We start from the raw sequence: 17,311 nt of genomic DNA on the forward strand, positions 1-17,311 counted from the left end.
GCCTACTGGGCTCTGTCATATCTACATTTGAAACTGTGTATGGAGTCAGCCTCCACCACATCAGTTCCTGTGTGGCCCTCAGGGTGTGGTGGTCTCCTGTGTGGCCCTCAAGGTGTGGTGGGCTCCTGTGTGGCCCTCAGGGTGTGGTGGGCTCCTGTGTGGCCCTCAGGGTGTGGTGGGCTCCTGTGTGGCCCTCAGGGTGTGGTGGGCTCCTGTGTGGCCCTCAGGGTGTGGTGGGCTCCTGTGTGGCCCTCAGGGTGTGGTGGGCTCCTGGTGTGGCCCTCAGGGTGTGGTGGGCTCCTGTGTGGCCCTCAGGGTGTGGTGGGCTCCTGTGTGGCCCTCAGGGTGTGGTGGGCTCCTGTGTGGCCCTCAGGGTGTGGTGGGCTCCTGTGTGGCCCTCAGGGTGTGGTGGGCTCCTGTGTGGCCCTCAGGGTGTGGTGGGCTCCTGTGTGGCCCTCAGGGTGTGGTGGGCTCCTGTGTGGCCCTCAGGGTGTGCTGGGTGGCTGGCTCCTGCTGTGTCAGAGGTCACTAAAAGTCGTATATGCGTATTTGCCTATTTGGATATGAGTTTATTTGGGACCGTGTTTTTGAATAGACTGTGTTTGGCTACGCAGTGTGTGTGTGTGTGTGTGTGTGTGTGTGTGTGTGTGTGTGTGTGTGTGTGTGTGTGTGTGTGTGTGTGTGTGTGTGTGTGTGGTGGAGGCCCGTGTCTGCCTCCCTGAGGGACTCCTTAGGAGCCCCAAACACCTGCTTATCACTGTTTGCTTCCGTTGTTGTTGTTGTTGTTTCAGATTTAGCTACTCAAAAGGAAATGTCCATGTAGCACGGGCTATGGTGAGCCCGTAAATGAGTTCGGTTATTCGCGATAACCTTGTTACTGTGATATTTGGGTCAAAGTTGTTTCCGGCGACAGGCGTCGTTAATATAGCCGTAAGTCATTGCGTCTTACCCTCCAATAAGGGCACGCCGGGGCACGCGAGGCAACACTGCCCTTGCCGCTCTGAAGTCAGCATCAGAAAAATGGAAAGAAAACCAGTGAGGGGAATGTAAAAGGGGTTTAGCTAAAAATATTATTGGTGAACACAAGCATCAACATAACACCCTAAATGTGTACAACACAAGCAGTAGCAGTATTAGAAACAGGCGATTTAAGTGCTCCTTATATATATATATATATATATATATATATATATATATATATATATATATATATATATATATATATATATATATATATATATATATATATATATATAACAAGCCACACGTCTTCAGTACAGAAACCACCAGAAATGTAGAACCGATAAATAAACAAATCCACAAGGGCCGTGACGAGGATTCGAACCTACGTCGAATCTTGTCATCACATCTCCCAACACCCTTAATTACATCTCCTTCGCAGCTTCCCTCACACCTGCCAACATCTTAATTCTTGTCTTCTTATGTCAACACTGTGACCATATGTAACACTGACCTAGATATTGCCATACTGCGCCTGCTCAGTTTCCAGCCACGCTAACACTGGCTGACACTGAAGGCTCTGGTAGATAGTGCTAGGCGATAGGATGCAGAGGGGAAAGGGAAGGGTAAGAGCGGGGGAAAAGAGAAGAGGGGGGAGGAGAGAAAGATGAAGGGGTAAAGATGGAAAAGGGAGAGTGAAATAGAAGGAAATACAAGACCATAAAAATCCAGAGATAGACAACAAGACTGGTTCATGAGTTGAGGTGACTGAGCTACGAGGAAAGGCTGAGAGAAAGAAGAGTGCCTCAGCACCCACACACGCACGCGCGTGAGTGTATTTGGGGGAGACGGCGCCGGCCGAGGTCTGTGTAAACCACGGAGGTTGCAGCTCTGGGTATTCCTTGTTTACCCGCGGGGTAATAAGATCATAGGGTTCGGTTTAATACTTATATTCATAAAGGGCGTTCCACACAAACTGGGTCGGTGAGTGGCAACATTGCCACTCACGAAATAGGAGAAGATAAATGAGAGAAGGGAGCAGGGGGGGGGGGAAGGGATATTATCACTCAAAATGTGTGGTATGACATTACGGGCTATTCATGCCCGTGCCACCTCTATGGTGACTTAATCTTCATCAATCAATCACTCGTGGTACTGGCCCTACTGGTGCTGGTCCTCCCAGTGTTTACCCATACTGCACATTTACTCTCACAAACAACCTTGTTTAAATTTAGGTTGACTATATTTTGTAATTCCATGAAGGTTGAAATAAGGTTGTATCACCTGCCTTCGCGCCATAAACGGTATCAACACAGGCTTAGCACGGGGTGCGTGCGTGCATGCGCGCATGCATATGTTGGTACGCGTGTGTGGTCATGTCTCAATACACATGTAGGAAATGTAGATGTTTATCTCTCAGAATGTTTGGTAATATGTTTATTGTTTGTGATGTGTGTATATGTATGTATTAACACGATGTACTGAACGGGGTGAGAATAGCTTGAGCTGCCTCATCCCTTTGTGTGTATTTTACCTCAATAAACTTACTTCAATTTCAATTTCATTACACATATCACGTGAGCAGAAGGACCGAAATAATCTTTGATGGTAAATGGGAACATGTGTGTATGACAAAGATATCAAACATTTTTATTTAAATAATAATAATAATAATAGATATAATGCATTTAGCAATCCCCCGTGGCGCAGTGGTAAGACACTCGCCCAGGGTTTCGCGAGCCCTTTGGCTTGGGTTCGTATCCTGGCCGGGGAGGGTTGCTGGGCGCCAATCCTTACCTGTAGCCTCTGTTCACCCAGCAGTCAATAGGTACCTGGTTGTTAAACGATTTGGCGGGTCGTATTCCGGGGAAAATTAGGATCCAGGACCTGCCCGAAACGCTATGCGTGCTAGTGGCTGTACAAACATGTAAGAACTCTTGAATAAATAAATAAATAAATAAATAAATAATGTTAGTAATACTAATGACTGCACTGCTGGTGGCGACGATAAAACGATATCGAGAATAGACGCAGCACAAATAAGATAAATATATAGGAACTGGCCAAGAAGGCGCCCATGTTGCTCGGTACAGACGGTAAACATCACTCCTTCCCGGACTACATAACCCCGCGAGACGTCTCTAGGTCACCCCGCTGCCGAGGACGCAGACCACTCTGCTTCAGAAAATAACTACGACACGGGGCACTGCACTACGCGCTTCCTTCATGATGTGCTCGTCGTTTAAAAGCTGTTTATGTGTATGTTTACTATAAATGTTCGTAGGAGGCAGGAGCAAGGTCGCACGCTCCTAGTCCGCGTGTCTCAGGTTACATACCATCGTGCGCCTACCATAGTGGGATACTCACCTATTTGTACTTGCGGGGGTTGAGCTTTGGCTCTTTGGTCCCGCCTCTCAACTGTTAATCAACTGGGCGTACGTTAGCAGTTGCAAGCAGACGAGGAAGTTGTTTGTGTATATTTGCTCACGCCTGATAAACACGTAAATCTTCCTCCAATAATTTAATAGCTTTATCGTTGTATTCTATTAATATATTCACGCTCAAATGTGACATTACTTTACCGTTTCAGAGAGTGAAGGCAGCAGGAGTGCCTGAAGGTAGCGCTGCTCATGTGGGAGGCCAGCCATCCTCTCTCCAAGAGCCAGGACCACGCCCTCTGGCTACCTGGGGGCACACCAGCCACCTCTGCCTCAATGACCGTATCACTGCGACGTCACTGATGGATTCATCATTCAGCTGCCTGGCGAATTCATAGGAACCCTTGGTGCCATATCGAGCTGGTGGCACCACTGGCACGCCTCCCCTAGAGATAGGGTTAAGGCTGGGCCCTGCGTGAGGTAGAGAACCGCTATGGTGTAGCAAGTCTCGTTTTATTGTGAAATAGTAATCGGGAGGCTGAAAAGTGTTCTTACTGGAAGAAGACGTCTTGCTTGACCGTGAAGAGATCTCGTGACAGGAAGGGTAAAACAATGCATGCCGTGTGTGTCCCCAACACTACTTGCTGGTCTCCGGTGTGATCAACATCTTCCCTCCCTAGCATTCATGGAGACTTTAACGTACATACATTTGCCACACAATTCTAAAATGGCATTCCCAGCTCGTAGCAGCAGCGTTGTTTTAAAGAGCTGTTATGAGACTATATCTGAAAGTTCCTAGGAAATAACTTTAAGGTTTATCAAACTTAGGATAATTACCCATGTTCCCAGTCTCCCCTAAAGTCCCTCTCACGGCACCGCGCCAGTCTTGGTGTTGATGCATTGATGCACTCCACGCTCTGAGACGAACTTTAAGTTTGGATATAAGTGTTTAGCTGGTTCTAGACGCACTTCAAATGTGTGAGCTTTCTTAAATTGGGTCTAGAAAGAAAAGTTGAAAAGGTGTACGTGTTTATTTACAAAGACATCGTCAGAGTAGCTCTAAGACGGGCTGAGTCACCATCTGAACACAAGAGACAAAAATATCGGTCATATCCTAATACCTGACGGAGGAGGACCTCTGCCCTGGTGACACTGATCCAACTGATACGCAGAAGCTTGTCCCCCGTAACTTCAAGTCTTTGACACCATCTGCTAGGAGGCTCTTGTCAATACTGGCCTCTTGTTACAAACTCCAATATTATATTATACCGGTTTTTGCGAATTTATTTAAGGTAAAACCCTACGCCTTTATTGTCACCTTTAATTTAAGAGGTTCCTCACTTTCGTTTGCGAAATCCTTTAAGAAAGACACCCCACCATCCTGTGAAGTGCAACTACTTCAAGGACACCCTCTAAATTATTTCATCAACCGCTTGAAGGAGAACCCTTCCCTGAGTGAGTTCCTGCAGCACCCGACCTCCGTCAGGCTAAGAGGGCTGTGATGACGGACAAGGGCGTGACCATCGAGCGGTCCCCGTCAGGGCTGGGGATGGGCGTGTTCTCCGCCCACCTGGGCGGGGGAGGGAACAAGACCTGGGAGCCCCAGCAGAGCACCATCATCACCAAGCTGGCCCAGACACCCACTACCCGCATCCACACCAACGAAACCTTCGAAATAGACAGACGAATCAGAAAAACGGACGAGAAGAACAATGTGGTAAGTAGAGCAGAGTGAAAAATGTGGGAAGAGAGCGAGATATGATTATACACTAACATTATACAAAGTATATAGCTTGTGGGTTCATAGGATCAAATAATCCGTCATCCGGTTCAAAGATGACCAAATAATTCGGTTTCGAAGGTCCAAATAATGTGGGAACCGACCTGTGAGATTTATATTTATTTAATTTATATGAATTTATATTTACGTTAATTTATATACTTCGATAGCAATTTGTATAATGTTAAGTGGACTGTATTTCTGCAATAATCTCATAATCTCACAAATCGATCCTCTACACATTAGGGGGGGTTATTAAATTAATATATATGCAACCAATCAAACTACAGTAATAGCTACATACATTGATGAGGTTCCTTCTCTTATAGTACAGCAGGTTAGTCCACCAGGTATAACTAGAGTGTAGACACCAAATTATCCTCTTTGAGGTAGCTTCTATCACCCAGTAACTGGTGCACATAATCTTGCATCCTCGTCTTGACCTGTCAAAAGTGCGCTAGCTGTGAAGCCAGAATCCTATATATGACAAGCTATATCAGAGAAAACACTATACAGTACATGGAACATTAAAGACCTGGCTTAATTACCTTTAGTATGAGGCGATTTCGCGTTCTAACCGGCTAACCCTATATCCTGACATTAATGGCCATAAATGAATGATATACGGGTTTCGGATAGACACTTAACTTGATTGTAGACATCGTGTTGGAGATGGTACCTTTGGTTTCCATAACACTACGTCCAAGTAAATTAACAGGAGCCGAATTTGCTCCCGTGTGAGCCTCTGGTCTCAATATAAATGGCTGCATCTAACACTCCATTCTATTGACGTCACTGGCCGACATTGTCCAGAATGATAGGAGCCGAACTCGCTCCACACGTCTCGGAGGTGACACAACAATGGCTGCCCTCCTCCTCACTCTGACGCCTGGCCTACATTGTCCAGATTTCAGAACGTGATAGAAGGGTCACATTTACTCTACTTTAATATTGATAATTAAGTTAATTTATATAAGATGTTTTTATGATGGTAAAGTCCAAAGACTAATGTATTTAAGAATAATTCCCAGCAGAATAGCTGGTCAATTTATAATGGTATGTGGTGATGATATCCCGTTTTCTTTAGACGGTAATTCCACTACAAGTTACGTTTTCTATGGGTAACTTGTTGGTAATACAGTTATTATCTGTATGATTATTAAATGGTGTCGGATTTTCCGACATAGCTATTTAAAAACTAAGTATATTAAAATATGTAATATAAAACTAATTATAGTACAGATATTTTTGGGTAAATTTGTAAAGTGAGCTGATGTAGGATAATAGTTAGATTTGTAGAATATGTTAGAAATATCATTGGTAATCATTTTGCAAGAGAGCGAGTTAACTCGTATCATATTTATGCTTGAGTTGCTACAGTCATTGTACGGAAGCTTTATCTTCAGTTAATTTGATTTCCAATTTGGCATTTCTCCTCATAGTGAGAGATAAAGAGAAAAAAAGAGATTGAGAACGAGAATGAAGAGAGTGATATAGATAGCCTAATAACACGAATCAAAATATAACTCATGGTTATATGCAAAATGACCTCGCCCAACTCCCCCTTAACCTATAAACACGATGAAGGTATAAACAATTAATTTACACATACAGCCTTCACCCTCACTACCACAATCTCACCCTCACTACCACATTCACCACTACAACCAACCTCCACTAGCATAACACTACAACCACCACCACCACTATCAACAGCCCCCACCACCACCTCAAGCATCATGCCACCACCCATCACTAACAACGAACCCCTACAGAACCGGAGCTGTGGGTGTGGTGGGTGGGCGAGGGCGGCGCAGCTGGAGCACGACCTCACAGAACTCGCCTTGACCCACCAGAACCTGCTGGTTGGCCTCCACCTTCAGGTCGATTCCCTCAAGCAGAAGAACAGAGGTAAGAAGGGGAGGGTGCATGGATTGGGGGAATGGGTGATGGGTAGTAGGGGTGATAGGTAGGGGTTGTAAAAAAGACAAAAATTAAGTATTATTTAATATTAAAATTACTATTAAATTATCAAATTATTAAAACAGAACCGCCGACCCTCCGAAGCCGAAAATGTAAACATTATTTCAAAATTCACTTTAAACAAATCTCATGAAAAACCGGGAGGACCTTTGACAAGCCGCTGGCTTCTTGTCCTCATCAATGCCGCTAGAGATAGTGGCTATCAGGTAAAAATTATTATACAGCAAATTAGTGTATGTTCCTTGTTCATCAGATTAAAGAAAACTAAACTTCTCTATTTACAAAGAAAACGCATTGACTGTATGGGTAACAATAATACATATGAATAGGCCCGTGACGCAATAAGCTTGACTGTCGCCGTCTATCGAGTACTCCAAACTCATCACGTGAGCAGTAATGTATTGTGCACTCTATACTAATTCTGTAAGTGGCGGTGTATTGTGTACTCTACAATCTTCCTGTGAGCTGTAGTTTATTGTGCACTCCACACACACACACACACACACCCTGTGAGTGACAAGGTTAGGTAAGGTCGGTGTTTTCTATGAATCTTTTTAAGGGTATCTATTATGTTTAGTATATCACCTATGCACGTAGTTAATAAGTCAATATTGACTTTACGAATTTGCGAGAACGGGTTGGAGTGATAGGTTATTGTGCACCCCATGCTAATCCTGGGAGTGGTAGATTACTGTGCATACAGTATTCATCCTGTGAGTGGTAGTTTACTGTGCACCACGTACTCATCCTGTGAGTTGTAGTTTACTGTGAGCCACACTCATTCTGTTAGTAGTAGTTATCTTTATCATTTATCAATTCTGATTGAAATTACCTACTTAAAATTATCTGCTAGATTAAGGACCTGCACGAAACGCTGTGCGTACTAGTGGCTTTACAAGAATGTAAATACTGTACTATCCAATGTATTCTCACAAACCCAATGTACCTTCTTGTATATATATAAATAAATAAATAAATAAGTTTACTGTGCACACCATAGTCATCCTGTGAATGGTAGGTTATTGTGCATCCCGATACTTGCAATGGTCTGATGTAGTCAAACTTAGACACACCAAGAACCACCAGTCTCTCTTCCTCCTGCGTGCCACACAAATTTGATTTCGTCTATTATGAAAGTTTTCGATTTCTGTGATCAAATGACCGTAATGGAGGCCACTTGACATGGGGCCCCAAGCCATAGAAAAGTCAACTGTCGTCACGGGAACATTCGGCCCGAAAACTTCTCGTAAAGAGGGAATTTATCCGTGTTGTTTTTCGTATCCACAAATTTCACTAAAAATTTTCTTGTGGAAATTCATAATATAAACTTTCACGTCTTTTCCGCTGAGATCACATACACAAATTTAATATTTAGTGCATTAGGTTTCTCGTCATGAATGATAGTTATATAATAATTAACACTTTATACACATTTTGCGTACGTATTTTGATATAATGCGAGTAATCATGCTACATACATATATACACATTCATATCCATATAGTAAGCTCACTCCGTAATTGCAGATCTGACCTTCCAACTCCTCATGGGCCCATCAGCTGCACAGATCAAGCCTGATTTTCCATTCAGCCCTGAGAGTGATGAGGCTTCCTCTCCCAAGGTGAGTGAGTGAGTTTTTGGTAGTCCCACTGCCGTTAGTTAGTTAGTTAGTGTTCTATCAGCCTTGCAGTTACTGACATCATATAGCCAAAGGTTAATACACAGTGTGCACTCATTCTCCATGGGTATATATTACATATCTTCAATGTCTACTTCAATTCCGCATGAAAATCATGGTTTAGTCTGGCTGGTAAAATAGTTTTCATATTATGTTATGACGTTCCTATCGACTGTTTCTACAAACTTTGGTCTCTAAAAGTCTTCTCCGAGTATTCATTGTATTCTTATAGTTGATGTGCTCTGTCTACAGCGCACTGGAGAATTCCTACACTGGCTCTGTTTGCATCTTCATATTTTGCCTGGAGTCTCCTGTTGTTCTCTGGTGGTTTTAGATTACTGCCATTACTATTATTTAGATTTTATATACAGTACTGTATATTGAGTACACTTGAAAGGATGTGCAGTGACTTGATATCTAACATATTTACAAATTCAAGTAAGGGGGCCGAGTGCTGTCTGGGGCCAGAGATTGTTATTGTTCCAATTGCTGATTTGTGTCGAGTAATTAGAGGCCTAGATGGTTTTGGGTAGTAGAACCCCCAAGCACAAATACCATAATTGAGATAAGGATAGATGAAAGTAATAGAGCGTTACCAAGGCAGGGCGAGGTACATAATATCTGCCTTTAGAAAGAATGCCAACAGTTTTAGAAACTTTAAGCTATATTTTTAAATCTAGCTTAACTTTAAGCTATTTTTAATTTAAGCCCTGGAAATTCAGCTTGTTATCAATGAGAACACAAAGAAATTTACCATCTACTTTGTTACTAATTTGGATATTGTTAATTCTTAGATTAATTTGATCAGAGGATTTATTACCCAAAAAAATTATAAATGGTTTTATCAATGTTAAGGGTGAGTTTCTTAGCAGTTAGCCACAGATGGACTTTAATTAGTTCAGTATTCACTGTCTTTCAGGATAAGAGGGTTAGGACTGGAGAAAATGAAGGTTGTGTCATCAGCAAATAAAATTGGCTTGAAGTGTTGAAAGGCATTTGGAAGGTCATTAATGTAGATGAGATAGAGGAGAGGGCCAAGTATACTGCCCTGAGGAACACTAATGTTAATGGATAGGGTGTGACAATTGGAATCATTCACAGAGACATACTGGAGCCTTTCACAGGGGTAAGACAGAAAGTATTGGAGGGAGTGACCTGACTCCATAATGTTGTAATTTAAGAAAGTTATTGTGGTTAACAGTGTTAAAAGCCTTACGTAGGTCAACATATAACCCAACAGGGTACTCATTTTTATCAAGAGTTATATGTATCAAACAAACTAATCAGTAATCTGTTTAGATAAGAAAACATTATAAGCCTGACTGGCATGTAACACTCAATCTCTATTGTAGAACGAAATACCAAACAAAGTAGAGCCAAATAACCAAAAAAGAGACAACAAATCAGCCAAGACTGCAGACACCAGCCCCGTCATCACTACCTCCACCGCCAGAGTTACCAGCACTGATACCGCCAAGGCCCCGCTCACTGTACAGTCACCGCCAGCCTCTCTCCTCAACGGTGACATCGTAGTAAGGTAAGAGCATTACGGTCTTATTAACGGTGACATCGTAGTAAGGTAAGAGCATTACGGTCTTATTAACGGTGACATCGTAGTAAGGTAAGAGCATTACGGTCTTATTAACGGTGACATCGTAGTAAGGTAAGAGCATTACGGTCTTATTAACGGTGACATCGTAGTAAGGTAAGAGCATTACGGTCTTATCAACGGTGACATCGTAGTAAGGGAAAGAGCATTACAGTCTCGTCTGCCGGAAACGCTATGCGTGTTAGTGGTTTTGCAAGAATGTAAGAACACCAATGTTATGTACTCTCACAAATCCATTGTACCATGTAATGTAAATAAAATCAACGGTGACATCATAGCTAAGGTAAGAACATTACGGTCTCATCAACGGTGACTTCGTAGTAAGGTAGGAGCATTACACTAATCAGCAGGTGACATTCGTAATAAGGTAAAAGCATTACAGTCATGACACAGGGGAAACTAGACCAGTCTGGCCAGTAACTGGATGAGTGACTGTACTAATAGCCTAGCATGTGTGTAGAGGAACATGACCAGCCTAATTGACAGTTTTTCCTCTAACAACACGCGTCCCAGCATGATATCTCAATGTCAACTTCGCCTTCAGGAAGACACTAGCGAGTCTGCTTATGTCCTCTGCATCATCACCTCCATGGCTATACAAATAAATAAATAAAATATGGGCAAAAGTGAGAAAAACTAACCCTGTAAACAACTCGTGTTCCACCTGGTGACACAAACCGGAACTGTAAACACAACTCGTCCTTCACCCGGAGTCAACTAAACCTGTAAACAGAACTCATACTCCACCTGGTGACTAAAACTGGAACTGTAAATAAGACTCACACTCCACCTGATGAATAAAACTGGAACTGTAAATACAACTAATGCTACACCTGGTGACTAAAACTGGAACTGTAAATAAGACTCATACTCCACTTGATGACTGTGACTAAAACTGGAACTGTAAATAAGACTCACACTCCACCTGATGACTAAAACTGGAACTGTAAATAAGACTCACACTCCACCTGATGACTAAAACTGGAACTGTAAATACAACTAATGCTACACCTGGTGACTAAATTAGTAAAACAGACTATCATCTACGCTAATATTTCAATATTTGATTAACACATCATGAACGCTCTTTGTTCTGGCGATGAGCTGTGTAAATGTGAACTTGTGAATAAAACTTAAAATAAGTTTTTTAATGATAAATAGGCATGAATCCCAATGTCTTACTAGTTATTACCTGAATTTGGCCATGGGCTAGTTATAGGTCAATAGGACCCTCTACAGTTTTCTTTATTCTTATTTTGCAGTTCTGTATTACTCTGCCATGTATTCATAGAAGCAACTCAACTATAATATAAAACTTAAAAAATACTGTACTGTACAGCATAACCTAGATAATTAAATTTATATTTATAATTTTAATATGAGAGGACAATTTAGATGTAAAACCTTACAATAGTATCAGCATGCCCTGTATAGTCTCCTCCAGCAGTAACTCTCCTACTGGCAGATAAATGCTTATTATTATTAACATCTTTATTGACAAAATTAATTACAATTTTGCCTAATCTGAGGATTTCAATTAAGTCATATTAAAGTGAGGATAATGCTGGTATTCAGTCATGCAGGACAGAGGGTCATATACAAGACAATAGGTCTAAACTGGCACATATATATATCATGGTTACAATCAATGTCTGCCATTAATAATTCTTCCTCTTCCGCTTCACTGTAAATGAATTTAGTTTTTCTTGACAAATATTTTGCTGTCAAAGAAGATCTTTTTACACTATATAAAGTTTTATTCAAAAAGTGTCCCTCTTCCTCTTCTATAAATGATTTACTTCATAAGGATTTCTTGATATGAATTTTGTCCTTCTATGTAGACATAGAGTAGCAGTCACCACAGCACATCTCTCTTTATCAGACGCCCTCTTCCGGGGCGTTCAGGGCGAGGCGACCCTCGACTGGTGCGGTCTCTGGACCTGGAGCTGCTGGAGGAGGAGGCAGACCACACCCGGGGCCTACTGGAGGAGGAGCGAGCCAAGAACAAGTACCTGACCTCGCTAGTCGAGGACCTTAAGAGGTAAGGCTGTCTCCGCTACATTATCCCAATATCATGGTGTATATATCCCTTGTTGTTCAAAGTAGCACGGGCTATGGTGGGCCCATAGTGGACTTACCTGGCACAGGAGCGGGGCTGTAACTGTGTGTGTGTAAGCTAGGCCATTGGCGTGTTTACATGATAATGGCGGGTGAGGTATGGGTGGCCGGGAGCCGCACCATACAGCACAGACGTGTCCAGTGAGGCAGGGGTCCAGTCCGCCAAATGTGGGCAAAAGTGATAACAACTAAATCTTGTGTTAATATTTTAGGCAATTTTTAACAATTGTAACAATAATTTAGGCAATTCATAACATTTACAATGTTATGGAGGAATTAGTTGGGCATTTGATATGATTTTGATATTTAATAGATGTCTGAATTCATGAATGCTTTTACATTTAATAACTTAATGTCAAAAGTTGTGTCAATAAATATGTTGCAAAAATGTATATATTCTGTCGAGAAGCGACAAATTTTAATTAGAAATATAGGCTTTATGTTGATTATTTTTTTGGATCAGTTACCTTCATACCCTGAGAGTTGATCATTGAGGATTATCAATCTCCATTTTCTCCGATTTGCAACTGTAATATTAATGAATTATATTTGCAAAATAAAGTGTATGCAAATGATTAGGCCTACAAAATATGAACCAAATAATTGTAGGCTCCATAAGAATGAATTCTGAGGTTGATTTATAAGGATTTTTCTTGTTTAGGAAATATGCCTATAGCTTGCCCTCCAGTGTGACATTGACCAGCCCATGTGAGATCTTCAATAGGTCTAAAATATGCCAGGTGTGATCTTAAATAGATCAGGTGTGGTTGTAAATAAGTTTTGTGTGTCTCAAATAGGTCTGGCGTGTAAGCTAGGTTGTTGTTGTTTTAGATTCAGCTACTGGGAACAAGAAGGTCCAAGTAGCACGGGCTACATTTAAATAGGTCATCTATAAGTCATGTGTGATGGTAAATACTTCAGGTGTGGTCTTGACTAGGTCTGCTGTGATTTTGACTAGGTTATGTATAGTCTTGGCTAGGTCAGGTGGGTCCTGACCAGGTCGGGTGTGGTCTTGACCAGGTCGGGTGTGGTCTTGACCAGGTCGGGTGTGTGGTCTTGACCAAGTCGGGTGTGGTCTATGTTTGTTGACTACTTATTAAACAAGTGAAGCTTGGGTTCCACAAACTAGTTTCATATCTCTATAATATGGATCTGGAGGAGCATGCTCCAATCCCTTTACTAAACGATCTGACCAACATCCGTCAGGATGCTGCTGGAAGACGACCCCCCGCCTCCTGCTGCTGCAGTGGGCACAGACGCTGAGGTACTGTGCTCAGATGATATCTCCCAGCATTCCCCGTGGTGACTGCAATCATGTTGAGTGATGTTCATGTGCACTGTTCTTTGGCTTTTCTACAGCAACTGGCAATGACACCAGAAAGCATGTTCTTGCCTTGGATGTAAACATATGCCTGAACGTGTGCATTAACTTCATCATGAAACTAGAATTAAGGCATTCTAGGTGTTTATTGCCATGCAGAAGGCATTATAAGTCATTCACCCCCTCTTGCCTTTCAGCCCCCTCTGCCTCTCAATCCCCTCTGTCTCTCTCTGCATCCCTGACCTTCTCATCCCCTCTCTGCCACCTCTTCCTATCAGTCCCAATTTACCATTCAACCTCTGGCTAGCCCACAACCAATGCTTGCCTCACAACGCCTTTCATTTTGCTACCTCTCTTTTTTCTCTCAACCATTATATTCCACTTTAAATATAAGAACCTCACCGCCTCTCTGTCAACCTCTTCCTGTCTCACATCCACTAATTCCACACACTACTTCATTCATCTCTCACTTGCATACCACACCAATAGAGACAAATAGACTGGAGTGCTCTGTGAAATCAGGGAATAGAATGTCCAAGAAGAACCTCAATATATGGTATGTTATATAGAATATACAATAAAGGAGAGGAAATAAAAGAAAGTGTAAGTAAAATAGAGTATGACGTGATTGCAATAGAAGAAACCAAAATAAATGAAATGATCTCGGATGCAGTGTTTCCAGGGTGATACCAAGTAATGATAAAGGAAATGAAACAAAGACAGGGAGGGAAAGTGGCACTCCAACAAAACGAAAGTAGAAGTTTGAGAGGAACTAGAACATAGGGCTTCAAATGGATACACAGATTAAATCACTTGCACTCTGACAGTAGATGGAAAAAATAGTGGTCCTTGTAATGTGCAATCCCCCGACAAACAGCAGAACATTCAGGCAGGAATACAAAGACACCAAGAAAACATGCATAGATTGACTGTAGAGGACAACAACAGCAGTACATAGACGAAAAAGCAAAACTACTAATCATTGGGGAAAATAAATGAGAGAGAGAGAGAGATTGGTAATTGAGAATCCTCATGGGGGAGAAAAACCTGGGTAGCAAAGTTAATGGTAGTTATGGTAATGAACCTCTTAACACATTGCTCGACTTTATTAAAATCTGAGAAGACTGGGACTTGTCCTCCCAAAATGAGGACAATATTGAGAACTTGGAGGATGACATATCACTAGGATCCAGCGATCATTGTACAATGGTAGGAAGAACTGTAGAAAACAGTCCAGGAAATGATGGATCAAGTCAAAGGGAGATGCAGAACAACTGAAGAGAGATACATACTAACAATAAAGGGGAAAAAGGTTTAAGGGAATATATCAACCGATGGTTCAACAGACAAAGCCAAGAAGTTAACTTAAAAAGCAGGAGGAAATACAAAAAAATACAGAGAACAAGAGATAAACCTAATAGATGTAACAAAGCTAGGAATGAATACATAAACATAATAAGAGTGTTAGAAAAACTATGACAATGACAATTTAAGTACGGTAAAGAAACAACAGAATTTACTTAATAGTCACATATGAAGGAAAGTGTGAATGACAAAGGGACTAGATTATACATGAGGGTAGGAAAACATACTGAACAAAAAATTACAACGAAATTTGTGAGGAACTAAATGCCAGTTTCCATTGAGTTTTCATGATTGAGCCAGAACAGTTCCCAGTGCTATGAGAGGAGGTAATCCTAAACGAAAGACTGACAAATATTGAGGTAACAGCAGACGAAGTAATGAGGCACCTATAGCTTCACTAGATGAAACTAAAGCTATTGGACCAGACAATGTATCTCATGGATATTAAAAGAAGTTGCACATGTCCTCAATGTACCTCTAGCTCTGATCTGAATCATTCAATTGTGAAGGAAGATTTTCCCAGCTGCTTGGAGATGGCAAATATGGTACCAATAATATACAAGCATTCCCTGCAAAGTACTCGAAAGAATAACAACAATAAGACTAAACACCTATGGATTATTAGGATTGTAAACAAACACCAACATGGTTTTAGAAAAAGGTAGCCATGCCTATGGAACAAGAGATTCTCGATAACGAAGCGAAAATAATCTAGGAGTAAAGAGGATTGGGCAGTTTATGTATTTCTGGATTGCTGAAAAGCCTTTTACACAGTTCCACACACGAAACTACTTCACAAACTTGGGAGGCAGGTAGGAGAATGTGGAAGAGCACTGATATTGGTAAGTGAGTACCTAACAGAGAAGGAATAAGAGAGTAACGGTGAAGGGCGAGAAGTCGAACTTTCCAATTTATTGTCAAGACATTATTCGTGCATTAAACTTCTGTATTATGGTGTGTGGCGTATAATTCCTGACCATCCCAGAGTGCACTGTCGCACTCTCAGCCTCAGTTACTGTGGCTGTCTTTATTTTGAGTTTAATATGAACTCACTGTTTGGTCACAGGTTTATCATGAGGGGAAGTAAATTATGAATCTATTAAGGAAAGTAACTTTTAATTACTTATATGTTTGGGCCTCTAGAGACATCAATATGTGTGCACATGAATATTTTATTTTATAAGATAAATTTTGCAAAATCAAATCATATTAAATCCTTTCATTCACACTTAAAATACCATTATACTTTTAAATAATGTTGCAAATTATACGCTTAATAAGTTCCTCAAATTAATTATAGACTGGTGGAGGGATATTGGAAAATTATCCCAAACACTACTTAATAATAGAATATATTTGTTGAAGGAAGCTTATAACAGGATTATATTACCTTGTAAACATAAGTCAGTTATCATATTTGTTCTCTATGACATCCAACTTTGATCTGACTAGCGGCAAGAGGTGGCAACCAGTCTTCAAGACTACGGTAAGTGAAAGCTAATTGTCAGGAACTAAGTTTTGCAAGAGAGAGAGACGTTTATCCAACCCTTCCAGGCAGTTGAAATTATACTTTCAATTGAAGACATCACAACTTATGCAGAAAATTATATGAGCATGTGGTCAAGATTTAGATTATAATTGTGTGTGTGTGTGAGGGGCAACCACGATACCACAGATTTGTTAATTTTGTGTATGTGTGGACACGTTCACCGAGTCACCTCCCTCCCCTCCCAACACCCCCAGGCAGGCGCGGGAGGCAGCCAGCGAGAACAGCCTAGCACATCTTAACAAGAAGGTGGGCGCGCCCCCTGTTCTGCCCCCACCACGCCCCCCTCCACGCCCACAACCACGCACCGCTGACCTCACCCCCCGCGCCACCGTTCACACCTCCCCGCACGCTAGACAAGTGAGCATCGATACGCCTGGGTCACGCACGCTCTCATTTTCTCTACAATTGTCACGTTATTTGATTTCCACCGACTACTTATATTACTCTAATACGAGTTTACAGTCGTGGGGTTTGTTTATGAGTGTTAATGATGTCCACCTTGACCCACAAGGACCCACTGGTAAACATAGCTGCATTACTTTACTGTCGAACCATAAGTAATTATTACAT

General features: G+C 41.7%; 2 protein-coding genes across 4 annotated transcripts in view; one reads left to right on the forward strand and one right to left on the reverse strand.

Moving 5' to 3' along the window:
- LOC123755015 (uncharacterized) overlaps positions 1-12,073 on the reverse strand; it is a 35,517-nt gene extending 23,444 nt beyond the window's left edge. The window contains exon 1 of the mRNA XM_069332786.1: positions 11,030-12,073. The gene's annotated coding sequence lies outside the window, so the exon portion shown is untranslated. The remainder of the gene's footprint in view (positions 1-11,029) is intronic.
- LOC123755013 (uncharacterized) overlaps positions 1-17,311 on the forward strand; it is a 28,326-nt gene that overhangs the window by 7,387 nt on the left and 3,628 nt on the right. Inside the window, exons 2-7 of one of the 3 annotated variants that reach the window (XM_045737422.2) lie at positions 3,551-5,055; positions 6,894-7,029; positions 8,628-8,722; positions 10,132-10,316; positions 12,271-12,429; positions 13,713-13,770. In XM_045737422.2, the coding sequence (XP_045593378.1) occupies positions 4,840-5,055; positions 6,894-7,029; positions 8,628-8,722; positions 10,132-10,316; positions 12,271-12,429; positions 13,713-13,770 (849 nt within the window). In that variant the 5' untranslated portion in view covers positions 3,551-4,839. Of the gene's footprint in view, positions 1-3,550; positions 5,056-6,893; positions 7,030-8,627; positions 8,723-10,131; positions 10,317-12,270; positions 12,430-13,712; positions 13,771-16,935; positions 17,099-17,311 lie in introns of all 3 variants that reach the window. The other 2 variants (XM_045737421.2, XM_045737423.2) reach the window with 2 other exon arrangements.

Source organism: Procambarus clarkii, chromosome 28, assembly GCF_040958095.1.
Source record: "Procambarus clarkii isolate CNS0578487 chromosome 28, FALCON_Pclarkii_2.0, whole genome shotgun sequence".
In the NCBI taxonomy this organism is placed as follows: Eukaryota; Metazoa; Arthropoda; class Malacostraca; order Decapoda; family Cambaridae; genus Procambarus; species Procambarus clarkii.